The 26,375-nt window shown below is 49.2% G+C and overlaps 1 protein-coding gene across 1 annotated transcript in view; it reads right to left on the bottom strand.

The window, feature by feature from the left end:
* The window catches only part of LOC135565109 (streptococcal hemagglutinin-like), a gene marked incomplete at its 5' end in the record, with an annotated part of 36,999 nt that overhangs the window by 1,246 nt on the left and 9,378 nt on the right, over positions 1–26,375 (bottom strand). Inside the window, one exon of the mRNA XM_065011142.1 lies at positions 25,251–25,910. Within this exon, the coding sequence (XP_064867214.1) occupies positions 25,251–25,910 (660 nt within the window). The remainder of the gene's footprint in view (positions 1–25,250; positions 25,911–26,375) is intronic.

Here is a 26,375-nt window from a genome sequence, read left to right as displayed (position 1 = left end):
GTTCAATGGGACACCATACTGTAGCGTAGGTAGAGGCAGACCTGGACTGGTATTAGCTCTGTCCTGTTCACAGTCCTACTGAGACACACGCCTGCCTGCAACACATTAGGGCTCCATAGCTGTTCCCCTCCGCTTTGCTCACCTGGTAAAAACCTGTTACACAGCTTAATTGCACCCTGCATCTATCCATCACTTACTCCTTCTCGCACTCTCTTCAGTCTGTTCATCCCTCCATTTCTCACTCTCATCTCTCTCCATCCTTTGCCCACTTCATTCTCTCTACTCCATTTCACTCTCCATTCTTTCCTTTCTTCTACTGCTGTCCCCCAGCCCTCCGGGTGAGTGGCTGACAGTTGCTATGGTAATGCAGTAGTTCCTCTAATCTGTAACGTGATGTGTTTTCAGGTTCAGTTAGGGTGTGTCGCTATTTTATTTCACACGTCATTTAGCGAGCTCCGGTTTCCAACTCTAAAGGCTTGTATGAGAAGTGAGCAGTGAGCACACCAACAATGTGTGAAAACGCTGGTGAGATGTGAGGGCCCTAATGAAAGAGAGGAAGAGATAAATGGACAGAAGGAGAGAGAGTGGAATATTTGTGTTTTGTACAATGCTATTCAATGGGACAACCTCCAGTTCACACGTGGCACTTCAGTATGACTTCAGTGATGTGGTGAGCGGTACTGTGTGGCCCTGGCTCTCTGAGTCACTGTGAGAGCTGATATGACTCAGTCCTGTAGGGTATTTTCTCTGACGCCCAGCAGGAGGCACTGTGTGCTGTCAAGCATGCAGTAAGGGGGCATATTTGTTACCATTTCTCACTCTTCCTTTTTACATTTTTGTCCTCTCCTTCTTTTTCTACTATTTTGATCTCCCTGGCTCGACATCACAGTTCTTCCAATTGTGTTATTTTGCTGCGCTAATTTCACTTTTGCCAAATCACCCTCTTTCTCTCAGACCATTAGCTATTTGTTGTTGAACGCAGCCCTTCTTCCTCTGAGACTCTTTTGTAGAAGGAGGAGGTGGGAAAAAATGGTGACTGTGGGGGCGGGGATGACACGGTTGTTTTGGGTTAGGGGACATCTGTAGAGAGGCGCTTACTGTGACTGTTGCTCAAATGTCCTCTGATGCCTGATGCACTCAAAACATTTATCTTTACCCTCCATGCAATTTCCTTGATCGTGTTCATTAAATTCATAGCCTTCCTTGCTTGGTAGCCTGCTATTACAATGTGTCGCTCTGCTTTTGGTTGCATGTGTATTTGTGTATGAGTGTTTATTTGCCTGTGATTGCATGTAGTATCTTTTTTTGCCAGCGGTGCTTTGTGGGTCTCCAGAGAAAGTGGGCGGGCAGCATTAGCAGTCAATAAGCGGATCAATAGCAGCACAGATGTCACTGTCAAACACATCAATACAGGAGTTTCACCAACGCTGCTCTACTTTCCCACTGAGATGCAACATCCCACAGGGCCATTGCAAACTTATCCCTCGTCCTTCATCTCCCCTGCCTTGCAGATGAAGACTTTCATGGGCAGCTAGCTCCTGTTGAACAGAGGTAGTCAGCGCTCTGTAATCGGGGATATTGAGCTTGTTATTGAAGAGGTGATTGCACATTTCTTATTTCACACACACATAATTCTAGCAGCTGAATGAAGGAGTTCTTGTCATCAGTATTTCCAATTTGATAGTCATACACAAGTCTGTGGGGGTGGGTGTTAACAAGATTTTTGCTTGCCAAGATGACGTTTTCGCCCTTTTAAACAAAAGCGGTCTACGTTTTGAGGGGGATGTTTTGAGGTTGGCACCACACAATCATTTTCGATTGCTGGAACAGATTCACTTGAATGGAAAAGATGACAGTACACGTGAAGATACGTGCCAGAGCCTACACAGTCAGCTTTGTAAAAAAGCTAACTGATGATTTGTCTTCGGAAATACATCCAGACATCCTTGTAATATTTCACTCTGTCTGTTACTATTTCTCTGTCTCACCATTTTTCAATCTACAATGTTTCTCATCTCTTTATCTCTCCATCGGTCTGTCTCTCTGCCTATCCATCTATTAGTCCAACTATCCATCTATCTGTCATTGTCCCTCTCTATAGCCTGTGGTGATGAAAGATGTGGACATGAAAGTAAACAAAGAGATAGTGAAGGAAGCTCCTTACCTTTTGAACTCGGTGTTTCTCCTCACAACATCAGGATTCATTTACACAACCCCTTCTTTCCACACCATGCTGTAGACTAGCTATGGAGTTCCCTGGTAGTTGGTTATTAATGCTCTGAGAAGCCTGCCTGTTTTGTGCTGAGATAGGACGGGACGTGGGCAACAGAGTCAGGCGTGTCCTCCCTTCCTGCTGCTGAGATGGAGGTGGGACATCCTCTGTGCCTCCTGGGGCTCAGGACAGGTGACTAAAAGAGACCTAGGGCTCAGGACAGGTGACTAAAAGAGATTACTTACGTAACCTGTCTTCTCTAACTGGGCAGGGCTGTGTATGTAGGGCGTGGCCTAACCCCATGGTTTTGAACCCACTATAGCCTGGTGAGGGGCTCCCTCCTTCAGATGGCTGTGCATTTGATATGGGCCTTGCCCGCTGGTGCTCCATGATGCGGGGTGCTGTGTTTTGGATGGCATCTGTTGACTCCCTCTCCTCCGGGCTCCATGCCAGGCCTGGGTTTGTAAGCTGATGGAAGGACTATGATAGTGTACACAATGCGTTCTCCTTGACTGGGTCATTTGTAGCATTCAGACAGCCTGCATCGTATGGTGCATCATTATAGATTGCTATCCATTTTCCTAGACATCTATCATTTATGATTTGTGATATTCGGGTGTGTATTGTGTTTTGAGGGATTTTATTTCTACCTTTGTAAGTAAGACACACACTGACTGGTGGTGCTGGTTTCATAAAAACATCTCTGGACCGCTGTTTCCTGTGTTTGGCCTTGGTCATTGGGTGTGGGAGGAAGGAGGATGATGTGGAGCTGTCTAAATGGTCCTCTCCTTAGCTCTCTACCCTGCCTGAGAGGAGCAGATTTAGGTCAGGGCGATTTGGGGTTGGCAAAGCAGCTGCAGAGCTTTTACCGGAGTGTCAAAGCTGCTCTCAATACCATCTGGATGGGCTGATAGGGGTGCAGAGCTCAATGGGTCCCATCTGGATGGGCTGATAGGAGTGCAGAGCTCAATGGGTCCATCTGGATGGAGTGATAGGGCTGCAGAGCTCAATGGAACCCATCTGGATGGAGTGATAGGGCTGCAGAGCTCAATGGAACCCATCTGGATGGAGTGATAGGGCTGCAGAGCTCAATGGGTCCATCTGGATGGAGTGATAGGGCTGCAGAGCTCAATGGAACCCATCTGGATGGAGTGATAGGGCTGCAGAGCTCAATGGAACCCATCTGGATGGAGTGATAGGGCTGCAGAGCTCAATGGAACACATCTGGATAGATTGATAGGGCTGCAGAGCTCAATGGAACACATCTGGATGGATTGATAGGGCTGCAGAGCTCAATGCAACATTATCCCTTCTACAGAAATGTGTGTGACTGCTTGGTAAGTGCCCCCCAACACTGCTGCATCCCACCACTGTTGCTAAACCAAATTGATGGTCTTAATGCCATGCCTATCATATCAGTGTCCCCCACTATGCATACACATAGGCCTATACATAAAGATGTGCTCATGCAACCAACACACTCTCTCTCTTTCTGTCTCTCTCTCCCGGTCTCTCTCTTTTTCCCCTCTTTCACTCTCCCTGTCTTATGTGGAGATTTGTGGTTCATTCTTGGCTTTGATCTGTGTAATCTTGCAGTGTGGTCACATGTCCTGTGCAGCAGCCAGGCAGGCTGTGAAGAGAGGAATGCAGTGATCAGGTCTCAGGGAGTCAGCAGCAGCTGGAGGACATTCACCCTGTCCTGGCTGAGCACTCAGAGATCTCTCTCTCTCTCCCCCTCTTGTGCGTGAGAACACTTTTAAACCTCCATCTTATACTCGCACCCAGAGGATCCTCATTCCCCAGACTCAGCAGGCAACCATAACTCCCATGCTTGGAGGTCCTCCTTTAGGCTTCACTGATGAACTACAGGCATAAGACTATGGAAGGACCCTGCAAACATTTACAGCCAGAATTCCAATGTCAGAAGTCAGTTTAGAAGTGAAATGTGAGGCGATGTGCTCGGATGACAGTTTTGATGTGGAAGCACATCTTGTTTTGTTCTCGTATTTCCTCTTTATACCACACTCATTTCTCATTCTCCCACTTCATACAGCACTGTATGGGTCTGACTTATTATTAGCAGGGAAAATGGCCAGTTTTTCCATTGCAGTTAGAGAGTGATCAGACCCAGTTCTGAGTGAGATGTCACTAATTACAGGTCCCACACCTGAAGTGGCAGTTCTGCACCAACAGCCTTTTTTCCTCCACATCTGTGACAAGTGGTATACAGAGCATTTGTAAAGTATTCAGACCCCTTTTTCCAAATTTTGTTAGCCTTATTCTAAAAAATTTTTTTTTTTAATCCTCAGTCTACACAAAATACCCCATAATGACAAAAACAGAAATACCTTATTTACATATGTAAACAAACCCTTTGCTATGAGACTCGAATTTGAGCTCAGGTGCATCCTGTTCCCATTCATCATCCTTGAGATGTTTCTACAACTTGATTGGAGTCCACCTGTGGTAAATTCAATTGATTGTACATGACATGATTTGGAAAGACACACAAACGAAGCCGTGAGGTCAAAGGAATTGTCCATAGAGCTCTGAGATATGGAGATCTGAGGAAGGGTACCAAAATATTTCTGCAGGATTGAAGGTCCCCAAGAACACAGTGGCCTTCTGAAATGGAAGAAGTTTGGAGGAAACCTGGCACCATCCTTATGGTGAAGCATGGCGGTGGGAGCATCATACTGTGGGGATGTTTTTCCAGTGACACGAATGTGAGACTAGTCAGGATCAAGGGAAAGATGAACGGAGCAAAGTACAGAGAGACCATTGATGAAAAACTGCTCCAGAGCGCTCAGGACCTCAGAGTGGGGTGAAACAACTACTAAAGGCCACCAATAATAAGAAGAAACTTGCATGAGCCAAGAAACACGAGTGGAAATCTGACCTTTTGTCTGATGAGTCCAAATTTGAGATTTTTGGTTCCAACCGCCGTGTCTTTGTGAGATTCAGAGTAGGTGAACGGATGATCTCCGCATGTGTGCTTCCCACCATGAAGCATGGAGGAGGTGTGATGGTGTGTGTACTTTGCAGGTGACACTGTCTGTGATTTATTTAGAATTCTAGGCACACAACCAGCATGGCTCCCACAGCATTCTGCAGCCATACGCCATCCCATCTGGTTTGCGCTTAGTGGGACTATAATTTGTTTTTCAACAGGACAATGACCCAAAATACACATCTAGGCTGTGTAAGGGCTATTTGACCAAGAAGGAGAGTGATGGAGTGCTGCATCAGATGACATGGCCTCCACAATCACCCGACCTCAACCCAATTGAGATGGTTTAGGATGAGTTGGACCGCAGAGTGAAGGAAAAGCAGCAAACAAGTGCTCAGCATATGTGGGATCTCCTTCAAGACTGTTGGAAAAGCATTCCAGGTGACTACCTCATGTAGCTGGTTGAGAGAATGCCAAGAGTGTGCAAAGCTGTCATCAAGGCAAAGGGTGGCTACTTTGAAGAATCTCAAATATAAAATATATTTAGATTTGTTTAACACTTTTTTGTTTAGTACATGATTCCATGTGTTAATTCATAGTTTTGATGTCTTCACTATTATTCTGAAATGTAGAAAATAGTAAAAATAAAGAAAAACCCTTGAATGAGTAGGTGTGTCCAAACTTTTGACTGGTACTGTATAAGGCTATGGAAAAGTGGGGAAAGTCCAGGGGTCTTAATATTTCCGAATGCACTGTATGTTTGTACTGTATATGAGTGCATGTGTCTCTGTATGTTTGTTTTATATTTCTCTGTTTATCTCTCTACAGTACACAGTATCAGTCAGTCTCTCTGTGTGTGACGTCATGCAATGAAAGATTGTGGATGATTGATGCCCAGAGCATGGACACATCTGTTGTTTCCCTTTGGGGGGAGTTCTAGGAGTGGCCAACCCCTTTGGGGGGTGTGGTGGGTTGTGGGAAGATGAAGCTGGGACAGGGGTGGAAACTCCTCAAGTGTCAAAATCAGCTTTCACCACCATTACATCATCCCTTCGCCTCCAACCAGATCAAACAACAGGGAGGGAGGCTGTGTACAGGGAGATGTAGGCACTCCACTGTGATTCCAACTCAGGGAGGGAGAGGAGGGAGGGAGGGGAGAGGAGGGGAGAGCCCTGAGCTGTTAGCTGCAGCCCTGATGCTCTTTGATTGTGCTGTTTGAAATCTCTTGTTTTTCCAGTGTGGAGGTCCACCATGGCCTTGGCTAACTCAAAGTTTATGCCTCACTCTGAAAGTATAGTGAAAAAGCACCAAGGGACACTAGAAACTTAAATACATAGCTGTCTCTCCAGCTATGGGGGTTTGTGATTTGTCATTTATTTACATTTCTTATTGGTACATGTTCAGTGTTTTGTAAAAAATAAAGCATTCATTAAACTTGATTTCGGGCCTGCGTGTAATAGTTTATTGTGATGATGATTCAATACTGTCATTTTGAGTTGCAGTTCATGAGGATGATTCAAGAGTATGTCACAGTGATTTAATTTAGTTAGCAAATATGCCACCACCATCAGATTAAACACTGCTGTGTGCGTCATGATGTTGCAAATCCATTAGTTACGTGTTGTCGTGAATGTTCATTAAATCTCTTGACAAGTGGCATTACATCATACTGATTGTATTGTAGCATATAGTTCATTAGTGTTGCTGTATTGTCCCCATATGTCTCAACGTGAGGCAGTCTTGGAAGTCTTCTGAATAACAAATGATGAAGTGATGAGTCACGGAGGAGAGAAGAGGAGTGTGTCTGTCTGTAAGTGCTGGAGACTAGCAACAGTCAGGTCTGCCTGGCTGCAGAGGTTAGAGGGTGGGAGGGCATCTAGGGGAGGGCTCTGTGGTGATGGATGATTGCTGCGAGAGAGGAGGACGAGGCATAAAATAGAATGTGGAGTAAGGACAGAGAAACTGGGCACCAATAGTACTACTCCAGACAGAGAAACTGGGCACCAATAGAACTACTCCAGACAGAGAAACTGGGCACCAATAGAACTACTCCAGACAGAGAAACTGGGCACCAATAGAACTACTCCAGACAGAGAAACTGGGCACCAATAGAACTACTCCAGACAGAGAAACTGGGCACCAATAGAACTACTCCAGACAGAGAAACTGGGCACCAATAGAACTACTCCAGACAGAGAAACTGGGCACCAATAGAACTACTCCAGACAGAGAAACTGGGCACCAATAGAACTACTCCAGACAGAGAAACTGAGCACCAATAGAACTACTCCAGACAGAGAAACTGAGCACCAATAGAATTACTCCAGACAGAGAAACTGGGCACCAATAGTACTACTCCAGACAGAGAAACTGGGCACCAATAGTACTACTCCAGACAGAGAAACTGGGCACCAATAGTACTACTCCAGACAGAGAAACTGGGCACCAATAGAATTACTCCAGACAGAGAAACTGGGCACCAATAGTACTACTCCAGACAGAGAAACTGGGCACCAATAGTACTACTCCAGACAGATGGAGAGACAGAGAGAGAAGAGTGTACAGATGGCCTATATCAATATATTTAATAATACCATATACAGTGCCCTTCGTATTTAATGGAACAGTGATGCATTTCTTCTTCATCCAATATATTATTTATCATGAATTTTGATTGGGAACAAAGTAATCTGAAACACAAGCAAAACAAACAGCAAATGCATCCAACAAGTTTGTAGAGTCACAAGCTTGATGTAGTCATTGTCTGCTATCAATATGGGACCAAATATATTTTTAGTACTTTAAAACACATAAGGGAATTTGTCCCAATACTTTTGGTCCCCTTAAATGGGGACTATGTACAAAAAGTGCTGTAATTTCGAAACTGTTCACCTGATATTGATGAGAATAATTAAAGCTTACAGTCTGTACTTTAACCTCATAGTCAATGTTTGATATTACATTTAAACTTTTCCAGTATTGAGCCAAAATAAGAAAAATAATACAGAGGGCACTGTAAATATCAGTCTTGTAGTACTCGAGACCGGTCGATACCACATATTGAGTGTCTCTGTCTTGTCTCGTTGTTGAATACATTTGTCTTGACTCAGTCTCGGACAGTGAGGACTCGTCATTTCTTCCCAAGACCAGCTGAGTAAAAAAATCTCATAATTATCAGCTTCCATTGAGTCAGAGCATAAAACCCTTTGCCAGGCCAAATGAATAGGGTACTAGGGGGTAACTAGCCCCCCTAAGAACAATGTCTAATGGCTGACACAAAAAAGCAATGTTTGGAGAAAAAAAAGTGTATGTGAATGAAGGTCATGCTTATGTGAATAAACTATAAAGGGAAATAAATGGCTACAGTTTACACTTTTTTTGTTATTTCATGAAATGTTGTTTGAAGAGAAGGTTTCCGGGGGTAAGCCCCCTCCCCACATGGGGTAAGATTATGGCATAGGATTTCACACAAGTGTGTTAAAGTCCATTTCATCTGTTTTATTTAGAAATTCTTTACTAAGTAATACTTAAAAAGGTATGTCTAGTTTTATTATTTCAATAAAATATGGGGTGGGGGGGTGTTGCACATCATTAATATCCGCACTATGAGGAGATTTGATGGAAAGTCTCTCTTTAACTCACCTGCACATTAATTTAATTTGTTCTTTCTGTTCAATACAATATATGATGTACAATTGCACTAAATATTATTTTAAAGCATGAAAAGCATTAATATAATTCACCAATACATTTCTTCGTAGTCCAGAAAAAATATGTTGCTGTAAAACACAGCTGGCCTGGTACGTTATTTGCTGCCTCCATTCTAGATGCACTGTTTCCGTTTCAATGACTCAATATTCTGGACAAAAACAAACAAGTGTAACTAAGGATGGGAATGTCAATACAATCAAACTAGCAAGGTCAATGATCACAAGTCAGTCATCACGTGGCTAATAGGCTAGCATATCTAAAACACTGAGTATAATGCTAGCTAGCTGCTAGGAGGATGTCATGTCATGCCATTGGAGGAGTGGGTGAGTGACTGACTTTTCCCCCTCATATTGTTTTTGTGGCTAGACACAGCTAGAGATGCAGGTGTAATTTGGCTGGCTAGCAAGAACTTCAACGACTGTTATCCAGTTATCTACTCCGATTTCAGAGCACTCTCATCTGAGTGTGCCAGAGCGCAGAACAATTGATGAATTTAAAACGCGCAACACCTGCTGAATATGACCGGTGTCAGTAAGCGTAGTCAAGATAAGTCATAGTTAGCCGAGAACGGTCTAGATAACATGTAAACAGCTTAACCAACTCTCCTAACGCAACGTAACGTAACCAACACTGCTAGCTAGCCAGCTAGCTCCCGAAAAGCAGCATTGTAGAAACTTCACACTCAACGGTACGACTTGATTAGGGTAGTGTCAACAACGCAGCTAGCCTACCCCAGCAGTACTGTATCATTTTAATCATTTTAGTCAATTAGATTCTTGCTACGTAAGCTTAACTTTCTGAACATTCGAGACGTGTAGTCCACTTGTCATTTCAATCTCCTCTGCATTAGCGTAGCCTCTTCTCTAGCCTGTCAACTATGTGTCTGTCTATCCCTGTTCTCTCCTCTCTGCACAGACCATACAAACGCTCCACACCGCATGGCCGCGGCCACCCTAATCTGGTGGTCCCAGCGCGCACGACCCACGTGGAGTTCCAGGTCTCCGGTAGCCTCTGGAACTGCCGATCTGCGGCCAACAAGGCAGAGTTCATCTCAGCCTATGCCTCCCTCCAGTCCCTCGACTTCTTGGCTCTGACGGAAACATGGATCACCACAGACAACACCGCTACTCCTACTGCTCTCTCTTCGTCCGCCCACGTGCTCTCGCACACCCCGAGAGCTTCTGGTCAGCGGGGTGGTGGCACCGGGATCCTCATCTCTCCCAAGTGGTCATTCTCTCTTTCTCCCCTTACCCATCTGTCTATCGCCTCCTTTGAATTCCATGCTGTCACAGTTACCAGTCCTTTCAAGCTTAACATCCTTATCATTTATCGCCCTCCAGGTTCCCTCGGAGAGTTCATCAATGAGCTTGATGCCTTGATAAGCTCCTTTCCTGAGGACGGCTCACCTCTCACAGTTCTGGGCGACTTTAACCTCCCCACGTCTACCTTTGACTCATTCCTCTCTGCCTCCTTCTTTCCACTCCTCTCCTCTTTTGACCTCACCCTCTCACCTTCCCCCCTACTCACAAGGCAGGCAATACGCTCGACCTCATCTTTACTAGATGCTGTTCCTCCACCAACCTCATTGCAACTCCCCTCCAAGTCTCCGACCACTACCTTGTATCCTTTTGCCTCTCGCTCTCATCCAACACTTCCCACACTGCCCCTACTCGGATGGTATCGCGCCGTCCCAACCTTCGCTCTCTCTCCCCCGCTACTCTCTCCTCTTCCATCCTATCATCTCTTCCCTCTGCTCAAACCTTCTCCAACCTATCTCCTGATTCTGCCTCCTCAACCCTCCTCTCCTCCCTTTCTGCATCCTTTGACTCTCTATGTCCCCTATCCTCCAGGCCGGCTCGGTCCTCCCCTCCCGCTCCGTGGCTCGACGACTCATTGCGAGCTCACAGAACAGGGCTCCGGGCAGCCGAGCGGAAATGGAGGAAAACTTCGCCTCCCTGCGGACCTGGCATCCTTTCACTCCCTCCTCTCTACATTTTCCTCCTCTGTCTCTGCTGCTAAAGCCACTTTCTACCACTCTAAATTCCAAGCATCTGCCTCTAACCCTAGGAAGCTCTTTGCCACCTTCTCCTCCCTCTTGAATCCTCCTCCCCCTCCCCCCTCCTCCCTCTCTGCAGATGACTTCGTCAACCATTTTGAAAAGAAGGTCGACGACATCCGATCCTCGTTTGCTAAGTCAAACGACACCGCTGGTTCTGCTCACACTGCCCTACCCTGTGCTCTGACCTCTTTCTCCCCTCTCTCTCCAGATGACATCTCGCGTCTTGTGACGGCCGGCCGCCCAACAACCTGCCCGCTTGACCCTATCCCCTCCTCTCTTCTCCAGACCATCTCCGGTGACCTTCTCCCTTACCTCACCTCGCTCATCAACTCATCCCTGACCGCTGGCTACGTCCCTCCCGTCTTCAAGAGAGCGAGAGTTGCACCCTTCTGAAAAAACCTACACTCGATCCCTCCGATGTCAACAACTACAGACCAGTATCCCTTCTTTCTTTTCTCTCCAAAACTCTTGAACGTGCCGTCCTTGGCCAGCTCTCCCGCTATCTCTCTCAGAATGACCTTCTTGATCCAAATCAGTCAGGTTTCAAGACTAGTCATTCAACTGAGACTGCTCTTCTCTGTATCACGGAGGCGCTCCGCACTGCTAAAGCTAACTCTCTCTCCTCTGCTCTCATCCTTCTAGACCTATCGGCTGCCTTCGATACTGTGAACCATCAGATCCTCCTCTCCACCCTCTCCGAGTTGGGCATCTCCGGCGCGGCCCACGCTTGGATTGCGTCCTACCTGACAGGTCGCTCCTACCAGGTGGCGTGGCGAGAATCCGTCTCCTCACCACGTGCTCTCACCACTGGTGTCCCCAGGGCTCTGTTCTAGGCCCTCTCCTATTCTCGCTATACACCAAGTCACTTGGCTCTGTCATAACCTCACATGGTCTCTCCTATCATTGCTATGCAGACGACACACAATTAATCTTCTCCTTTCCCCCTTCTGACGACCAGGTGGCGAATCGCATCTCTGCATGTCTGGCAGACATATCAGTGTGGATGACGGATCATCACCTCAAGCTGAACCTCGGCAAGACGGAGCTGCTCTTCCTCCCGGGGAAGGACTGCCCGTTCCATGATCTCGCCATCACGGTTGACAACTCCATTGTGTCCTCGTCCCAGAGCGCTAAGAACCTTGGCGTGATCCTGGACAACACCCTGTCGTTCTCAAATAACATCAAGGCGGTGGCCCGTTCCTGTAGGTTCATGCTCTACAACATCCGCAGAGTACGACCCTGCCTCACACAGGAAGCGGTGCAGGTCCTAATCCAGGCACTTGTCATCTCCCGTCTGGATTACTGCAACTCGCTGTTGGCTGGGCTCCCTCTGCCTGTGCCATTAAACCCCTACAACTCATCCAGAACGCCGCAGCCCGTCTGGTGTTCAACCTTCCCAAGTTCTCTCACGTCACCCCGCTCCTCCGCTCTCTCCACTGGCTTCCAGTTGAAGCTCGCATCCGCTACAAGACCATGGTGCTTGCCTACGGAGCTGTGAGGGAACGGCACCTCAGTACCTCCAGGCTCTGATCAGGCCCTACACCCAAACAAGGGCACTGCGTTCATCCACCTCTGGCCTGCTCGCCTCCCTACCACTGAGGAAGTACAGTTCCCGCTCAGCCCAGTCAAAACTGTTCGCTGCTCTGGCCCCCCAATGGTGGAACAAACTCCCTCACGACAGCGGAGTCAATCACCATCTTCCGGAGACACCTGAAACCCCACCTCTTTAAGGAATACCTAGGATAGGATAAAGTAATCCTTCTCACCCCCCTCCCCCTTAAAAGACCTAGATGCACTATTGTAAAGTGGCTGTTCCACTGGATGTCATAAGGTGAAAGCACCAATTTGTAAGTCGCTCTGGATAAGAGCGTCTGCTAAATGACTTAAATGTTAAATGTGTTCCCTCATTTGTGTCTGGAAGTAGCTAGCTAGCAATCTAACCAACTTTAGCCAGTTAGCTTGGGTGCTTGGTTGGGACAAGCATGCATTGGCAGGCAAGCTGCAGAAGGACAAGGAGGCTACAATTCCCCATCGTTTATTAGTGCAATTTTCATGGCCAACTAGTCGAGTAATGCTCCTTTGTTAGATTTTAGCTCATCTTGCTCTGGCTAGCATTAGTGGTTGATCTTGTTGATGTGCATAACTGAAGGAGAGAGAACCTACCTTTTCATGGTTGTTAGATCAATAAGACTGTAAAGTTCACAAATGTAAGAGGACTCATGTGGTGTTTACATATTTGCAGAAATCCATTCAGGTGTATTTTGTGACTTTTGGCAAATGAGTTTTAATGATCTAAAGTTGCGCTGTTGCAACTGACTGTAAACACACAGTCCTTTTCAAAGTGAGTGATGGCAGGCCTGTGTGGCAAACAGCTTGTTTGTAGAAAAGGACTATTGTAGCTCTAATTGGCTATAGCACACCGGTCTGTGTAGACTCCGGTCCGGGACAAGACAGATGTTTTTATTAGGTTTTATTTACTGCAGTGTCTATTAATTGTCCAAACGCACGGCCGCTTTCCCACTCTATATTGCTATAGAATTTTCACAAATGCCTTACTATACGTAGTTCCCAAACACTAAGAATTTATAAAAACTTGAAAATGACCATATCTAAGTGGTCGCTTTAAAAAGTGTCTATTTTTCCCGGGGGTGTATATGAACAGATTTTGTTGCTAAAAGGCTGTCAGTTCCACTTTAAATGCAACAATGTTTCACACACAAGTTATTTTCAAAGAGATGGCTAACAACAGCAAGCATGCTACAATAAAAAACACCGTTCCACTCACCAGATGATGATCATTTGAGACTTAACTTCTTGTTGAAAGCTATTCTTGAAAGGGAAGAAGCTAAAATATTGTCAACAACGTCCTCTTTGATAACACCTGCTCCAGCCGCTGACAACAAAAGCTAGCTAGACCAGGGCTGCTCAACCCTCTTCCTGGAGATCTACTTCCTGTATGTTTTCAGTCCAACCCCAATTTAACACACCTGATTCTACTAATTAGCTGCTCAACAAGACCTTAACTAGCTTAATCAGATATGCTAAATTAGGGTTGGACTGAAAACATACAGGAAGTAGATCTCCAGGAAGAGGGTTGGGCAACCCTGAGCTAGACCATGGGAAAATTACTGCTTGCTGTTGCACAGTGACCTGTTAGCCTTCAAGAAGGCAGAAGTTTCCATACATTTTTGTAAAAACGGTCCCACCCATCAAGTCAAAATGTGATTGGTTGATTCCACTGTCACTCCAAAATGTTGCCCTAATATGGTATAATGGCAGATACCTTTATCTAGATACCTTTATCTATCTTCTGATGGCTGACTTAGCTAGCTAGACTTAGCTAGCTTTATTCTCCTCAGAGATGAGCAAAGAATTGTTTTTCTTCTCTTCAGTGTCAACCCTGTCCTTTCCAACAAAATCTGAGGAGAATAAATCACAACATCATTGAAAATAATCATATCATTCTAATTATTATTGTAATAATTATTTTATAAATCCTTAGCCCCTCTCTGAAGACGTTGAAGACCCGTTGTTCCCCACTGTGTTTTGGGTTAGTAATAATTTCCCTCAGTATGCATTTTTTCACTTTTCTGAATGTCTAAAGAATCCATATGTTGTTCTGAAATATGAACACAGAAATACTGGACATTTTGAACTCTTATGGTGGTGATTTGACAAAATTATAATCATGGTCTTGAATTGGACTCACATTTTTCTGTTCTCAATCTCGCACCCCTTGTCCCCCTCCCGGTCTCAGTCTATACTTGGTCTCACCCGTCCTCCGGTCTCGGTCTTTACTTGGTCTCACCCGTCCTCCGGTCTCGGTCTTTACTTGGTCTCACCCGTCTTCCGGTCTCGGTCTTTACTTGGTCTCACCCCTCCTCCGGTCTCGGTCTTTACTTGGTCTCACCCCTCCTCCGGTCTCGGTCTTTACTTGGTCTCACCCCTCCTCCGGTCTCGGTCTTGATTCAGACTTGATTTGCTCCGGTCTTGGTCTCAAACACAACACTGGTAAATATCATGACATAACCTTTTGTAACCTTCATGCTGTTTAATTAGAATTTATTTTGGACAAGAATGAGACTCTCTCTCCACTACCTATTGTTCCTGCAGTGAGGATTCAACATCTTCATGGAACGTTTTCCTCATTTATTTGCAGATAATCGCCAAAAAGCAGTAGTAGCTTACCAGTATTAGGGAGTCAAATGAACGGCTCTCTCACCGATGCGATTCAGTTCCGTTCACCTAAAAGAGCCGTTCAAAAAGAGCTGTTCCATCGCAAACATTACTAGGCTACACTGACAAGTCACTTTAGCAGCCACTCACAATTTTCAACATGGGCTTTGAATCCAAGGAAAATAAAAACAAGATTTTTGGTTTCCTTTTCCTGATGCGATATCATTGGACATATAACTACGTTGTATGATTTATGATAGCAAAGAGATATAGGATATTGACTTTATTCATTCAGTTCGACACCTTTTATAAATGAGTCATAAATGAGTGTTTGGTCGTCAATCAGCGCACAGTAAATAACCTATGTGCCCCGACTCCATGGCTGGCTATAGTAGGCCCATGAAACACGCAAAACAAAATATATGAATGGGCCACAAAACAGTCATTAAGTGGATTTCAACTCATCGTTACCACTTACATTACATGGGACATGTAAATTCAATCACAGGAGACGATGAAGAAGCATCCTGCTCTCCCTCCTCCGTGAAAAGAAATTTGACTGCACCCAACCAGAGCGCACAAAAATAACACCAGTACAGAGAGGCAGGACAGACAGCAGACTGACAAACCAGCACTGTGTCCCTGTCATCTTTGTGACTGACAGGCGCCTGTCCTGTCAATAGATCACTAGAAGATGCATATCGTTCATTCTAGCGGTAGAAGGCTACACAGACTTTTCTGACTAGTGAATTTAAACTTTTAAATGAAAAGAAGCCTAGTAAATGAATCAAGTGGAAAAAGTAGCTTGCTGACAATGAGTCTGTTCTCAGCTATTTAGTTGACAGCCAGCGCTTATGGAAAACACTGCAATCTTGCTTGTTCTATAAACTAGTTAAACCACTGTGGCTTGTGCTGTCTACTAGTTAAACCACTGTGGCTTGTTCTAGGCTATATACGAGCCAGTCTGTTGTTCTACAACCTTCTGTTGACCTTCCAGGGCGGTCATCTCCTGTGGATGCCCATCCGGCCTTGGGTCTGGGAATTACTCCTGAATTGTGGGTACATGGTACTTTCATTCCAGCTGTGAGCTGTCAGGATCTGTTTGTGAAGAGCAGAATTGTGCACATGAACACACACATGCACGCCCCCATGTCCGCACCATGGAGGGAAAGGAAAGTATGGTCATTGTGTCCTGTTGAGGGTGGCAGCCAAAGCAAAGCACTGTCCTTTTCCCTCTCCTCCTCTCTCCTCCTCTCTCCTCCTCTCTCCTCCTCTCTCCATTCTCTCCTCCTCTCTCCTCTCTCCTCCTCTCTCCTCTCTCCCTTCTCTCCTCCTCTCTCCCTTCTCTCCTCCTCTCTCCTCTTCTCTCCCTTCTCTCCTCTCTCCTCCTCTCTCCTCCTCCCTCTCCTCCTCTCCTCTCCTCCTCTCTCCTCTCTCCTCCTCTATCCCTTCTCTTTCCTCCTCTCCTCTTCTCCTCCTCTCTCCTCCTCTCCCTCCTCTCTCCTCTCTCCTCCTCTCCTCCTCTCTCCTCTCTCCTCCTCTATCCCTTATCTTTCCTCCTCCCCTCCCTCTCCTCCTCTCTCCACTCTCCTCCTCTCTCCTCTCTCATCCTCTCCTTCTCTCTCCTCCTACCTCTCTCCTCCTCTCCTCTCCTCTCCTCCTCTCTCCCTTCTCTCCTCCTCTCTCCCTTCTCTCCTCCTCTTTCCTCTCTCCTCCTCTCCTATCTCGTCTCTCCTCCTCTCTCCTCGTCTCTCCTCCCTCTCTCCTCTCCTCTCCTCCTCTCCTCTCCTCCTCTCTCTCTTCTCTCCTCCTCTCTCCCCTCTCCTCTCTCCTCCTCTCTCCTTTCTCCTCCTCTCTCCCTTCTCTCCTCCTCTCTCCCTTATCTCCTCTCTCCTCTCTCCTCCCCTATCCCTTCTCTTTCCTCCTCTCCTCCTCTCTACTCCTCTCTACTCCTCTCTCCTCCTCTCTACTCCTCTCTCCTCCTCTCTCCTCCTCTCCTTCTCTCTCCTCTTCTATCCCTTCTCTTTCCTCTCTCCTCTCTCTCCTCCTCTCTCCTCTCCCCCTCTCTCCTCCTCTCTCAAACTCTCTCCCCTCTCCTCCTCTCTCCTTTCTCCTCCTCTCTCTCTCTCTCCTCCTCTCTCCTCCTCTCTCCCTTCTCTCCTCCTCTTTCCTCTCTCCTCCTCTCCTCTCTCTCTCTCTCCTCGTCTCTCCTCCTCTCTCCTCTCCTCTCCTCCTCTCCCCCCTCTCCTCTCTCTCTCCTCCTCCTCTCTCCCTTCTCTCCTCCTCTCTCCCTTCTCTCCTCTCTCCTCCTCCTCTCTCCTCCTCTCTCTCCTCCTCTCTCCCTTCTCTCTTTCTCTCTCCTTCTCTCTCCTCCTCTCTCCTATCCCTTCTCTTTCCTCCTCTCCTCCTCTCTCCTCCTCTCCTCCTCCTCTCTCCCTTCTCTCTTTCTCTCTCCTTCTCTCTCCTCCACTCTCCTATCCCTTCTCTTTCCTCCTCTCCTCCTCTCTCCTCCTCTCCTCCTCCTCTCTCCTCCTCTCCTCTCTCCTCTCTCCTCTCTCTTCTCTCCTCCTCTCTCCCCTCTCCTCTTTCCTTTCTCCTCCTCTCTCCCTTCTCTCCTCCTCTCTCCCTTCTCTCCTCTCTCCTCCTCTCTCCTCCTCTCTCTCCTCTCTCCCTTCTCTCTTTCTCTCTCCTTCTCTCTCCTCCTCTCTCCTCCTCTCTCCTCCTCTCTCTCTTTCTCTCTCCTTCTCTCTCCTCCTCTCTCCTATCATTTCTCTTTCCTCCTCTCCTCCTCTCTCCTCCTCCTCTCTCCTCCTCTCCTCTCTCCTCTCTCCTCTCTCTTCTCTCCTCCTCTCTCCCCTCTCCTCTCTCCTCCTCTCTCCTTTCTCCTCCTCTCTCCCTTCTCTCCTCCTCTCTCCCTTCTCTCCTCTCTCCTCCTCTCTCCTCCTCTCTCTCCTCCCTCTCTCCCTTCTCTCTTTCTCTCTCCTTCTCTCTCCTCCTCTCTCCTCCTCTCTCTCCTCCTCTCTCTTCCTCTCTCCTCCTCTCTCCTATCCCTTCTCTTTCCTCCTCTCTCCTCCTCTCTCCTTCTCTCTCCTCCTCTCTCCTCCTCTCCTCCTCTCTTCCTCTATCCTCCTCTCTCTCCTCTCTCCTCCTCTCTCCCCCTCTCTCCTCCTCTCCTTCTCTCTCATCCTCTCTCCTCCTCTCCTTCTCTCTCCTCTCTCCTTCCTCCTCCTCTCTCCTCTCTCCTCTCTCTCCTCCTCTCTCCATTCTCTCCTCCTCTCCTCCTCTCCTCTCTCCTCTCTCCTCGTCTCTCCTCCTCTCTCCTCTCCTCTCCTCCTCTCTCCCCTCTCCTCTCTCCTCCTCTCCTTCTCTCTCCTCCTCTATCCCTTCTCTTTCCTCTCTACACTCTCCTCCTCTCTCCTCTCTCCCCCTCTCTCCTCCTCTCCTCTCTCCTCTCTCCTATCTCCTCGTCTCTCCTCCTCTCTCCTCTCCTCTCCTCCTCTCTCCCCCTCTCCTCTCTCCTCTCCTCCTCTCTCCTCCTCTCTCCCTTCTCTCCTCCTCTCTCCCTTCTCTCCTCTCTCCTCCTCTCTCTCCTCCTCTCTCCCTTCTCTCTTTCTCTCTCCTTCTCTCTCTTCCTCTCTCCTCCTCTCTCCTATCCCTTCTCTTTCCTTCTCTCCTCCTCTCCCCGTCCTCTCTCGTCCTCTCCTCTCTCCTCCTCTCTCCTCCTCTCTCCTCTCTCCTCTCTCTTCTCTCCTCTCTCCCCTCTCCTCTCTCCTCCTCTCTCCTTTCTCCGCCTCTCTCCCTTCTCTCCTCCTCTCTCCCTTCTCTCCTCTCTCCTCCTCTCTCCTATCCCTTCTCTTTCCTCCTCTCCTCCTCTCTCCTCTCTCCTCCTCTATCCTTCTCTTTCCTCCTCTCCTCCTCTCCTTCTCTCTCCTCTCTCCTCCTCTCTCTCCTCTCTCCTCCTCTCTACTCCTCTCTACTCCTCTCTCCTCCTCTATCCCTTCTCTTTCCTCTCTCCTCCTCTCTCCTCTCTCCCCTATCTCCTCCTCTCCTTCTCTCTCATCCTCTCTCCTCCTCTCTCCTCCTCTCCTTCTCTCTCCTCCTCTCTCCTTTCTCCTCCTCTCCTCCTCTCTCCCTTCTCTCCTCCTCTTTCCTCTCTCCTCCTCTCATCTCTCCTCTCTCCTCTCTCCTCGTCTCTCCTCTCTCTCTCTCCTCTCCTCCTCTCTCCCCCTCTCCTCCTCTCTCCTCCTCTCTCCCCTTCTCTCCTCCTCTCTCCCTTCTCTCCTCTCTCCTCCTCTCTCTCCTCCTCTCTCCCTTCTCTCTTTCTCTTTCCTTCTCTCTCTTCCTCTCTCCTCCTCTCTCCTATCCCTTCTCTTTCCTCCTCTCTCCTCCTCTCCTCCTCTCCTCCTCTCTCCTCCTCTCCTCTCTCCTCCTCTCTCCTCCTCTCTCCCCTCTCCTCTCTCCTCCTCTCTCCTTTCTCCTCCTCTCTCCTCTCTTCTCGTCTCTCCTCTCTTCTCCTCTCTCCTCCTCTCTTCTCCTCTCTCCTCTCTCCTCTCTTCTCCTCTCTCCTCTCTCCTCTTTACTCCTCTCTTCTCCTCTCTCCTCTCTCCTCCTCTCTCCCCCTCTCTCCCTTCTCTCTTCTCTCTCACACCCTTATCCATTGCTCTTTATATCCATGCCTCTGTGCCTCCACTGTTTCTAGGTATTGTTACTACACTTTGTGTTCCTTCATATCACAGTGTGACCTTCCCTGGGTTGTCTTCCTGTGTTCAGCAGGCCAGTAGGGGAGAGAGAGGAGGCCGGCTGTTAGCAACCCAGCCAGATGGCAGCAGCTCCTAGCAGCTCCTAGACTGGGACAACAGACTGGGACCGGGGGGCAAGCACTGCAGTGGCCAAGATGGTTCCTGTGGCAGGCAGGAAGCATGCTCGAAGGAGTGTGCAGTGCAGAGTCAGACAGACAGGAGCTCAGTGGGGAGGGGCTGCACCAGTTCAACTTCTCTTGTCAAACCGCTAATTAGCTGGATTTAGCTTCATATGGTTGAATTAAAAGATGGGCGAATAGAAAAGGGGAGAAGTATAAAGGTCAGTGAGAAGCTCATAAATTCATACAGAATTGGTTAATGGCAGAATAAGCGATTTTGCTTTCCATCACAGGTGTTGTTATTAGTTTTTGTGCCACAGTTCTCTCCCACCACTTTAATCATGGTTTATGTGGTGCTGGGGGAGGGAGGGAAGTAGAGCAGGGCTCTCAACGCTGGTCTGGTCTGAGGCGTGGGATGACAATAATACGATCAGAAAAGGCAAGGCTGTGGCAAGGCTGTGGAGACCACACCAGAGCAGTAGGGGTGTGTGTGTGTGTGTGTGTGTGTGTGTGTGTGTGTGTGTGTGTGTGTGTGTGTGTGTATTGAAGAGGAAAGGACTGTAGCGTTCCTGTCTGTCAGTGGAGTAGTCTCAAACCCCCTCTGTTTTCTCTCCCGTGTTTTACGAGTTAGCATGCCTCTATGTGATAATCATCAATGGGATAGGCCCATTTTAGCTCTCATGAAGTATGCACTGCACCCTGCCAGAGAAAACACTGTAAACAGCCTTTGAATAAAGAGCACAAATCACACAGCACAAATCACACAACATACCCTGCTCTGTAGGATGTGAGGAACTCAGCTGTGTATGCTCAGGAACACGATGGCATGCGCATAGAGCAGCCATGGGTCGCGGTGCCAATCAGACAGAAGCACCTGTCATGACGGTGTTCAGTGTGAGAGACGACACTTAATGCCTACAGAGTGACGACGGTGCTCTGGAATGGTTCTCAGCTTTCCCCTCTGTTAGAAAAGTAAAACAAGGTGTTGAGATGAAAGAGAGGAGTGACTGCAACCAGAGCCTGGGGCCCACCAGTACATGCCTCATTTAAGGGATTAACACCTGTTCTACTAAATCTGATTAATCCTAATCCTGTTTTAACCCTTTGATCTGCAGACAGCGGGGATTTAAGGGGCTCCACTAATTCCTTCAGAACAAGAATCACAACCTGAGTTAGTAGTGGTAGAGGTACAGGTAGAGCTACAGGTAGTGATAGAGGTATGTAGATGGAGAGGGAGAGGCAGAGCTAGAGGGAGCAATAGAGGCAGAGCTAGAGGGAGCGATAGAGGCAGAGCTAGAGGGAGCGATAGAGGCAGAGGTAGCGGTAGAGGGAGCAATAGAGGCGGAGCTAGAGGGAGCGATAGAGGCAGAAGTAGAGGGAGCGATAGAGGCAGAGGTAGAGGGAGCGATAGAGGCAGAGGTAGCGGTAGAGGCAGAAGTAGCGATAGAGGCAGAGATAGAGGCAGAGCTAGAGGGAGCGATAGAGGCAGAAGTAGAGGGAGCGATAGAGGCAGAGCTAGAGGGAGCGATAGAGGCAGAGGTACCGGTAGAGGCAGAAGTAGCGATAGAGGCAGAAATAGAGGGAGCGATAGAGGCAGAAGTAGAGGGAGCGATAGAGGCAGAGCTAGAGGGAGCGATAGAGGCAGAGGTAAAGGGAGCGATAGAGGCAGAAGTAGAGGGAGCGATAGAGGCAGAGCTAGAGGGAGCGATAGAGGCAGAGGTAAAGGGAGCGATAGAGGCAGAACTAGAGGGAGCGATAGAGGCAGAGCTAGAGGGAGCGATAGAGGCAGAGGTAGCGGTAGAGGGAACGATAGAGGAAGAGCTAGAGGTAGAGGTAGAGGGAGCGATAGAAGCAGAACTAGAGGGAGCGATAGATGCAGAGGTACCGGTAGAGGCAGAAGTAGCGATAGAGGCAGAGATAGAGGGAGCGATAGAGGCAGAGCTAGAGGGAGCGATAGAGGCAGAGGTAAAGGGAGCGATAGAGGCAGAGATAGAGGGAGCGATAGAGGCAGAACTAGAGGGAGCGATAGAGGCAGAGCTAGAGGGAGCGATAGAGGCAGAGCTAGAGGGAGCGATAGAGGCAGAACTAGAGGGAGCGATAGAGGCAGAGCGATAGAGGGAGCGATAGAGCTAGAGGGAGCGATAGAGGCAGAACTAGAGGGAGCGATAGAGGCAGAGGTAGAGGGAGCGTAGAGGCAGAAGTAGCGATAGAGGCAGAGGTAGAGGGAGCGATAGAGGCAGAGCTAGAGGGAGCGATAGAGGCAGAGGTAGAGGGAGCGATAGAGGCAGAGCTAGAGGGAGCGATAGAGGCAGAGCTAGAGGGAGCGATAGAGGCAAAACTAGAGGGAGCGATAGAGGGAGCGATAGAGGCAGAGCTAGAGGGAGCGATAGAGGCAGAACTAGAGGGAGCGATAGAGGCAGAACTAGAGGGAGCGATAGAGGCAGAACTAGAGGGAGCGATAGAGGCAGAGGTAGAGGGAGCGATAGAGGCAGAGGTAGCGGTAGAGGCAGAAGTAGCGATAGAGGCAGAGATAGAGGCAGAGCTAGAGGGAGCGATAGAGGCAGAGCTAGAGGGAGCGATAGAGGCAGAGGTAGCGGTAGAGGGAGCAATAGAGGCGGAGCTAGAGGGAGCGATAGAGGCAGAAGTAGAGGGAGCGATAGAGGCAGAGGTAGAGGGAGCGATAGAGGCAGAGGTAGCGGTAGAGGCAGAAGTAGCGATAGAGGCAGAGCTAGAGGGAGCGATAGAGGCAGAAGTAGAGGGAGCGATAGAGGCAGAGCTAGAGGGAGCGATAGAGGCAGAGGTAGCGGTAGAGGCAGAAGTAGCGATAGAGGCAGAAATAGAGGGAGCGATAGAGGCAGAAGTAGAGGGAGCGATAGAGGCAGAGCTAGAGGGAGCGATAGAGGCAGAGGTAGAGGGAGCGATAGAGGCAGAACTAGAGGGAGCGATAGAGGCAGAGCTAGAGGGAGCGATAGAGGCAGAGCTAGAGGGAGCGATAGAGGCAGAACTAGAGGGAGCGATAGAGGAAGAGTTAGAGGGAGCGATAGAGGCAGACCTAGAGGGAGCGATAGAAGCAGAACTAGAGGGAGCGATAGAGGCAGAGGTACCGGTAGAGGCAGAAGTAGCGATAGAGGCAGAGGTAGAGGGAGCGATAGAGGCACAGCTAGAGGGAGCGATAGAGGCAGAGGTAGAGGGAGCGATAGAGGCAGAGGTAGCGGTAGAGGGAACGATAGAGGAAGAGCTAGAGGTAGAGGTAGAGGGAGCGATAGAAGCAGAACTAGAGGGAGCGATAGAGGCAGAGGTACCGGTAGAGGCAGAGGGAGCGATAGAGGCAGAGATAGAGGGAGCGATAGAGGCAGAGCTAGAGGGAGCGATAGAGGCAGAGGTAAAGGGAGCGATAGAGGCAGAGATAGAGGGAGCGATAGAGGCAGAGCTAGAGGGAGCGATAGAGGCAGAGCTAGAGGGAGCGATAGAGGCAGAGCTAGAGGGAGCGATAGAGGCAGAGGTAGAGGGAGCGATAGAGGCAGAGCTAGAGGGAGCGATAGAGGCAGAACTAGAGGGAGCGATAGAGGCAGAAGCTAGAGGGAGCGATAGAGGCAGAGGTAGAGGGAGCGATAGAGGCAGAGGTAGAGGGAGCGATAGAGGCAGAGCTAGAGGGAGCGATAGAGGCAGAGCTAGAGGGAGCGATAGAGGCAAAATTAGAGGAGCGATAGAGGCAGAGGTAGAGGGAGCGATAGAGGCAGAGCTAGAGGCAGAGCGATAGAGGGAGCGCAGAACTAGAGGGAGCGATAGAGGCAGAGCTAGAGGGAGCGATAGAGGCAGAACTAGAGGGAGCGATAGAGGCAGAGGTAGAGGGAGCGATAGAGGCAGAGGTAGCGGTAGAGGCAGAAGTAGCGATAGAGGCAGAGATAGAGGCAGAGCTAGAGGGAGCGATAGAGGCAGAGCTAGAGGGAGCGATAGAGGCAGAGCTAGAGGGAGCGATAGAGGCAGAGGTAGCGGTAGAGGGAGCAATAGAGGCGGAGCTAGAGGGAGCGAGAGGCAGAGGAGGCAGAGGCAGAGGTACCAGGTAGAGGCAGAAGTAGCGAGAGGCAGAGGTAGAGGCATAGAGAGCTAGAGGGAGCGATAGAGGCAGAGGTAGAGGGAGCGATAGAGGCAGAGCTAGAGGGAGCGATAGAGGCAGAAACTAGAGGGAGCGATAGAGGCAGAGCTAGAGGGAGCGATAGAGGCAGAGCTAGAGGGAGCGATAGAGGCAGAACTAGAGGGAGCGATAGAGGCAGAACTAGCGAGAGGCAGCGATAGAGGCAGAGGTAGAGGGAGCGATAGAGGCAGAACTAGCGATAGAGGCAGAGTAGATAGAGGCAGAGCTAGAGGAGGCAGAGCTAGAGGGAGCATAGAGGCAGAGCTAGAGGGAGCGATAGAGGCAGAGCTAGAGGGAGCGATAGAGGCAGAGGCGAGGTAGAGAGGAGCGATAGAGGCAGAGCTAGAGGGAGCGATAGAGGCAGAGCTAGAGGGAGCGATAGAGGCAGAAGTAGAGGGAGCGATAGAGGCAGAGCTAGAGGGAGCGATAGAGGCAGAGCTAGAGGGAGCGATAGAGGCAGAGCTAGAGGGAGCGATAGAGGCAGAACTAGAGGGAGCGATAGAGGCAGAGCTAGAGGGAGCGATAGAGGCAGAGCTAGAGGGAGCGATAGAGGCAGAACTAGAGGGAGCGATAGAGGCAGAGCTAGAGGGAGCGAGAGGCAGAGAGAGGAGCGATAGAGGCAGAGAGGGAGCGATAGAGGGAGCGAGGGAGCGAGAGGCAGAAGGTAGAGGGAGCGATAGAGGCAGAACTAGAGGGAGCGATAGAGGCAGAGATAGAGGGAGCGATAGAGGCAGAAGTAGAGGGAGCGATAGAGGCAGAGCTAGAGGGAGCGATAGAGGCAGAGGTACAGGGAGCGATAGAGGCAGAGATAGAGGGAGCGATAGAGGCAGAAGTAGAGGGAGCGATAGAGGCAGAGCTAGAGGGAGCGATAGAGGCAGAGGTAGAGGGCAGAAGCGATAGAGGCAGAGACTAGAGGGAGATAGAGGCAGAGCTAGAGGGAGCGATAGAGGCAGAACTAGAGGGAGCGATAGAGGGAGCGATAGAGGCAGAGCTAGAGGGAGCGATAGAGGCAGAACTAGAGGGAGCGATAGAGGCAGAGCTAGAGGGAGAGGGAGCGATAGAGGCAGAGCTAGAGGGAGCAGATGAGAGCTAGAGGCAGAACTAGAGGGAGCGATAGAGGAAGAGTTAGAGGGAGCGATAGAGGCAGACCTAGAGGGAGCGATAGAAGCAGAACTAGAGGGAGCGATAGAGGCAGAGGTACCGGTAGAGGCAGAAGTAGCGATAGAGGCAGAGGTAGAGGGAGCGATAGAGGCAGAGCTAGAGGGAGCGATAGAGGCAGAGGTAGAGGCAGAGGTAGCGGTAGAGGGAACGATAGAGGAGGAGCTAGAGGTAGAGGTAGAGGGAGCGATAGAAGCAGAACTAGAGGGAGCGATAGAGGCAGAGGTACCGGTAGAGGCAGAAGTAGCGATAGAGGCAGAGCTAGAGGGAGCGATAGAGGCAGAGGTAGAGGGAGCGATAGAGGCAGAGCTAGAGGGAGCGATAGAGGCAGAGCTAGAGGGAGCGATAGAGGCAGAGCTAGAGGGAGCGATAGAGGCAGAACTAGAGGGAGCGATAGAGGCAGAACTAGAGGGAGCGATAGAGGCAGAACTAGAGGGAGCGATAGAGGCAGAACTAGAGGGAGCGATAGAGGCAGAACTAGAGGGAGCGATAGAGGCAGAGGTAGAGGCAGAAGTAGCGATAGAGGCAGAGGTAGAGGGAGCGATAGAGGCAGAGCTAGAGGGAGCGATAGAGGCAGAGCTAGAGGGAGCGATAGAGGCAGAGCTAGAGGGAGCGATAGAGGCAGAGCTAGAGGGAGCGATAGAGGCAGAGCTAGAGGGAGCGATAGAGGCAGAGCTAGAGGGAGCGATAGAGGCAGAACTAGAGGGAGCGATAGAGGCAGAGCTAGAGGGAGCGATAGAGGCAGAACTAGAGGGAGCGATAGAGGCAGAGGGCAGAGGGGAGCGATAGAGGCAGAGGTAGGGAGCGAGAGGCAGAAGGAGCGATAGAGGCAGAGGTAGAGGGAGCGATAGAGGCAGAGCTAGAGGGAGCGATAGAGGCAGAGCTAGAGGGAGCGATAGAGGCAGAGCTAGAGGGAGCGATAGAGGCAGAGGTAGCGGTAGAGGGAGCAATAGAGGCGGAGCTAGAGGGAGCGATAGAGGCAGAGGTAAAGGGAGCGATAGAGGCAGAGATAGAGGGAGCGATAGAGGCAGAGCTAGAGGGAGCGATAGAGGCAGAGCTAGAGGGAGCGATAGAGGCAGAACTAGAGGGAGCGATAGAGGCAGAGCTAGAGGGAGC

This window comes from Oncorhynchus nerka, linkage group LG27, assembly GCF_034236695.1.
Source record: "Oncorhynchus nerka isolate Pitt River linkage group LG27, Oner_Uvic_2.0, whole genome shotgun sequence".
NCBI classification, from domain to species: Eukaryota; Metazoa; Chordata; class Actinopteri; order Salmoniformes; family Salmonidae; genus Oncorhynchus; species Oncorhynchus nerka.
This window is presented reverse-complemented; position numbering and strand designations above follow the sequence as displayed.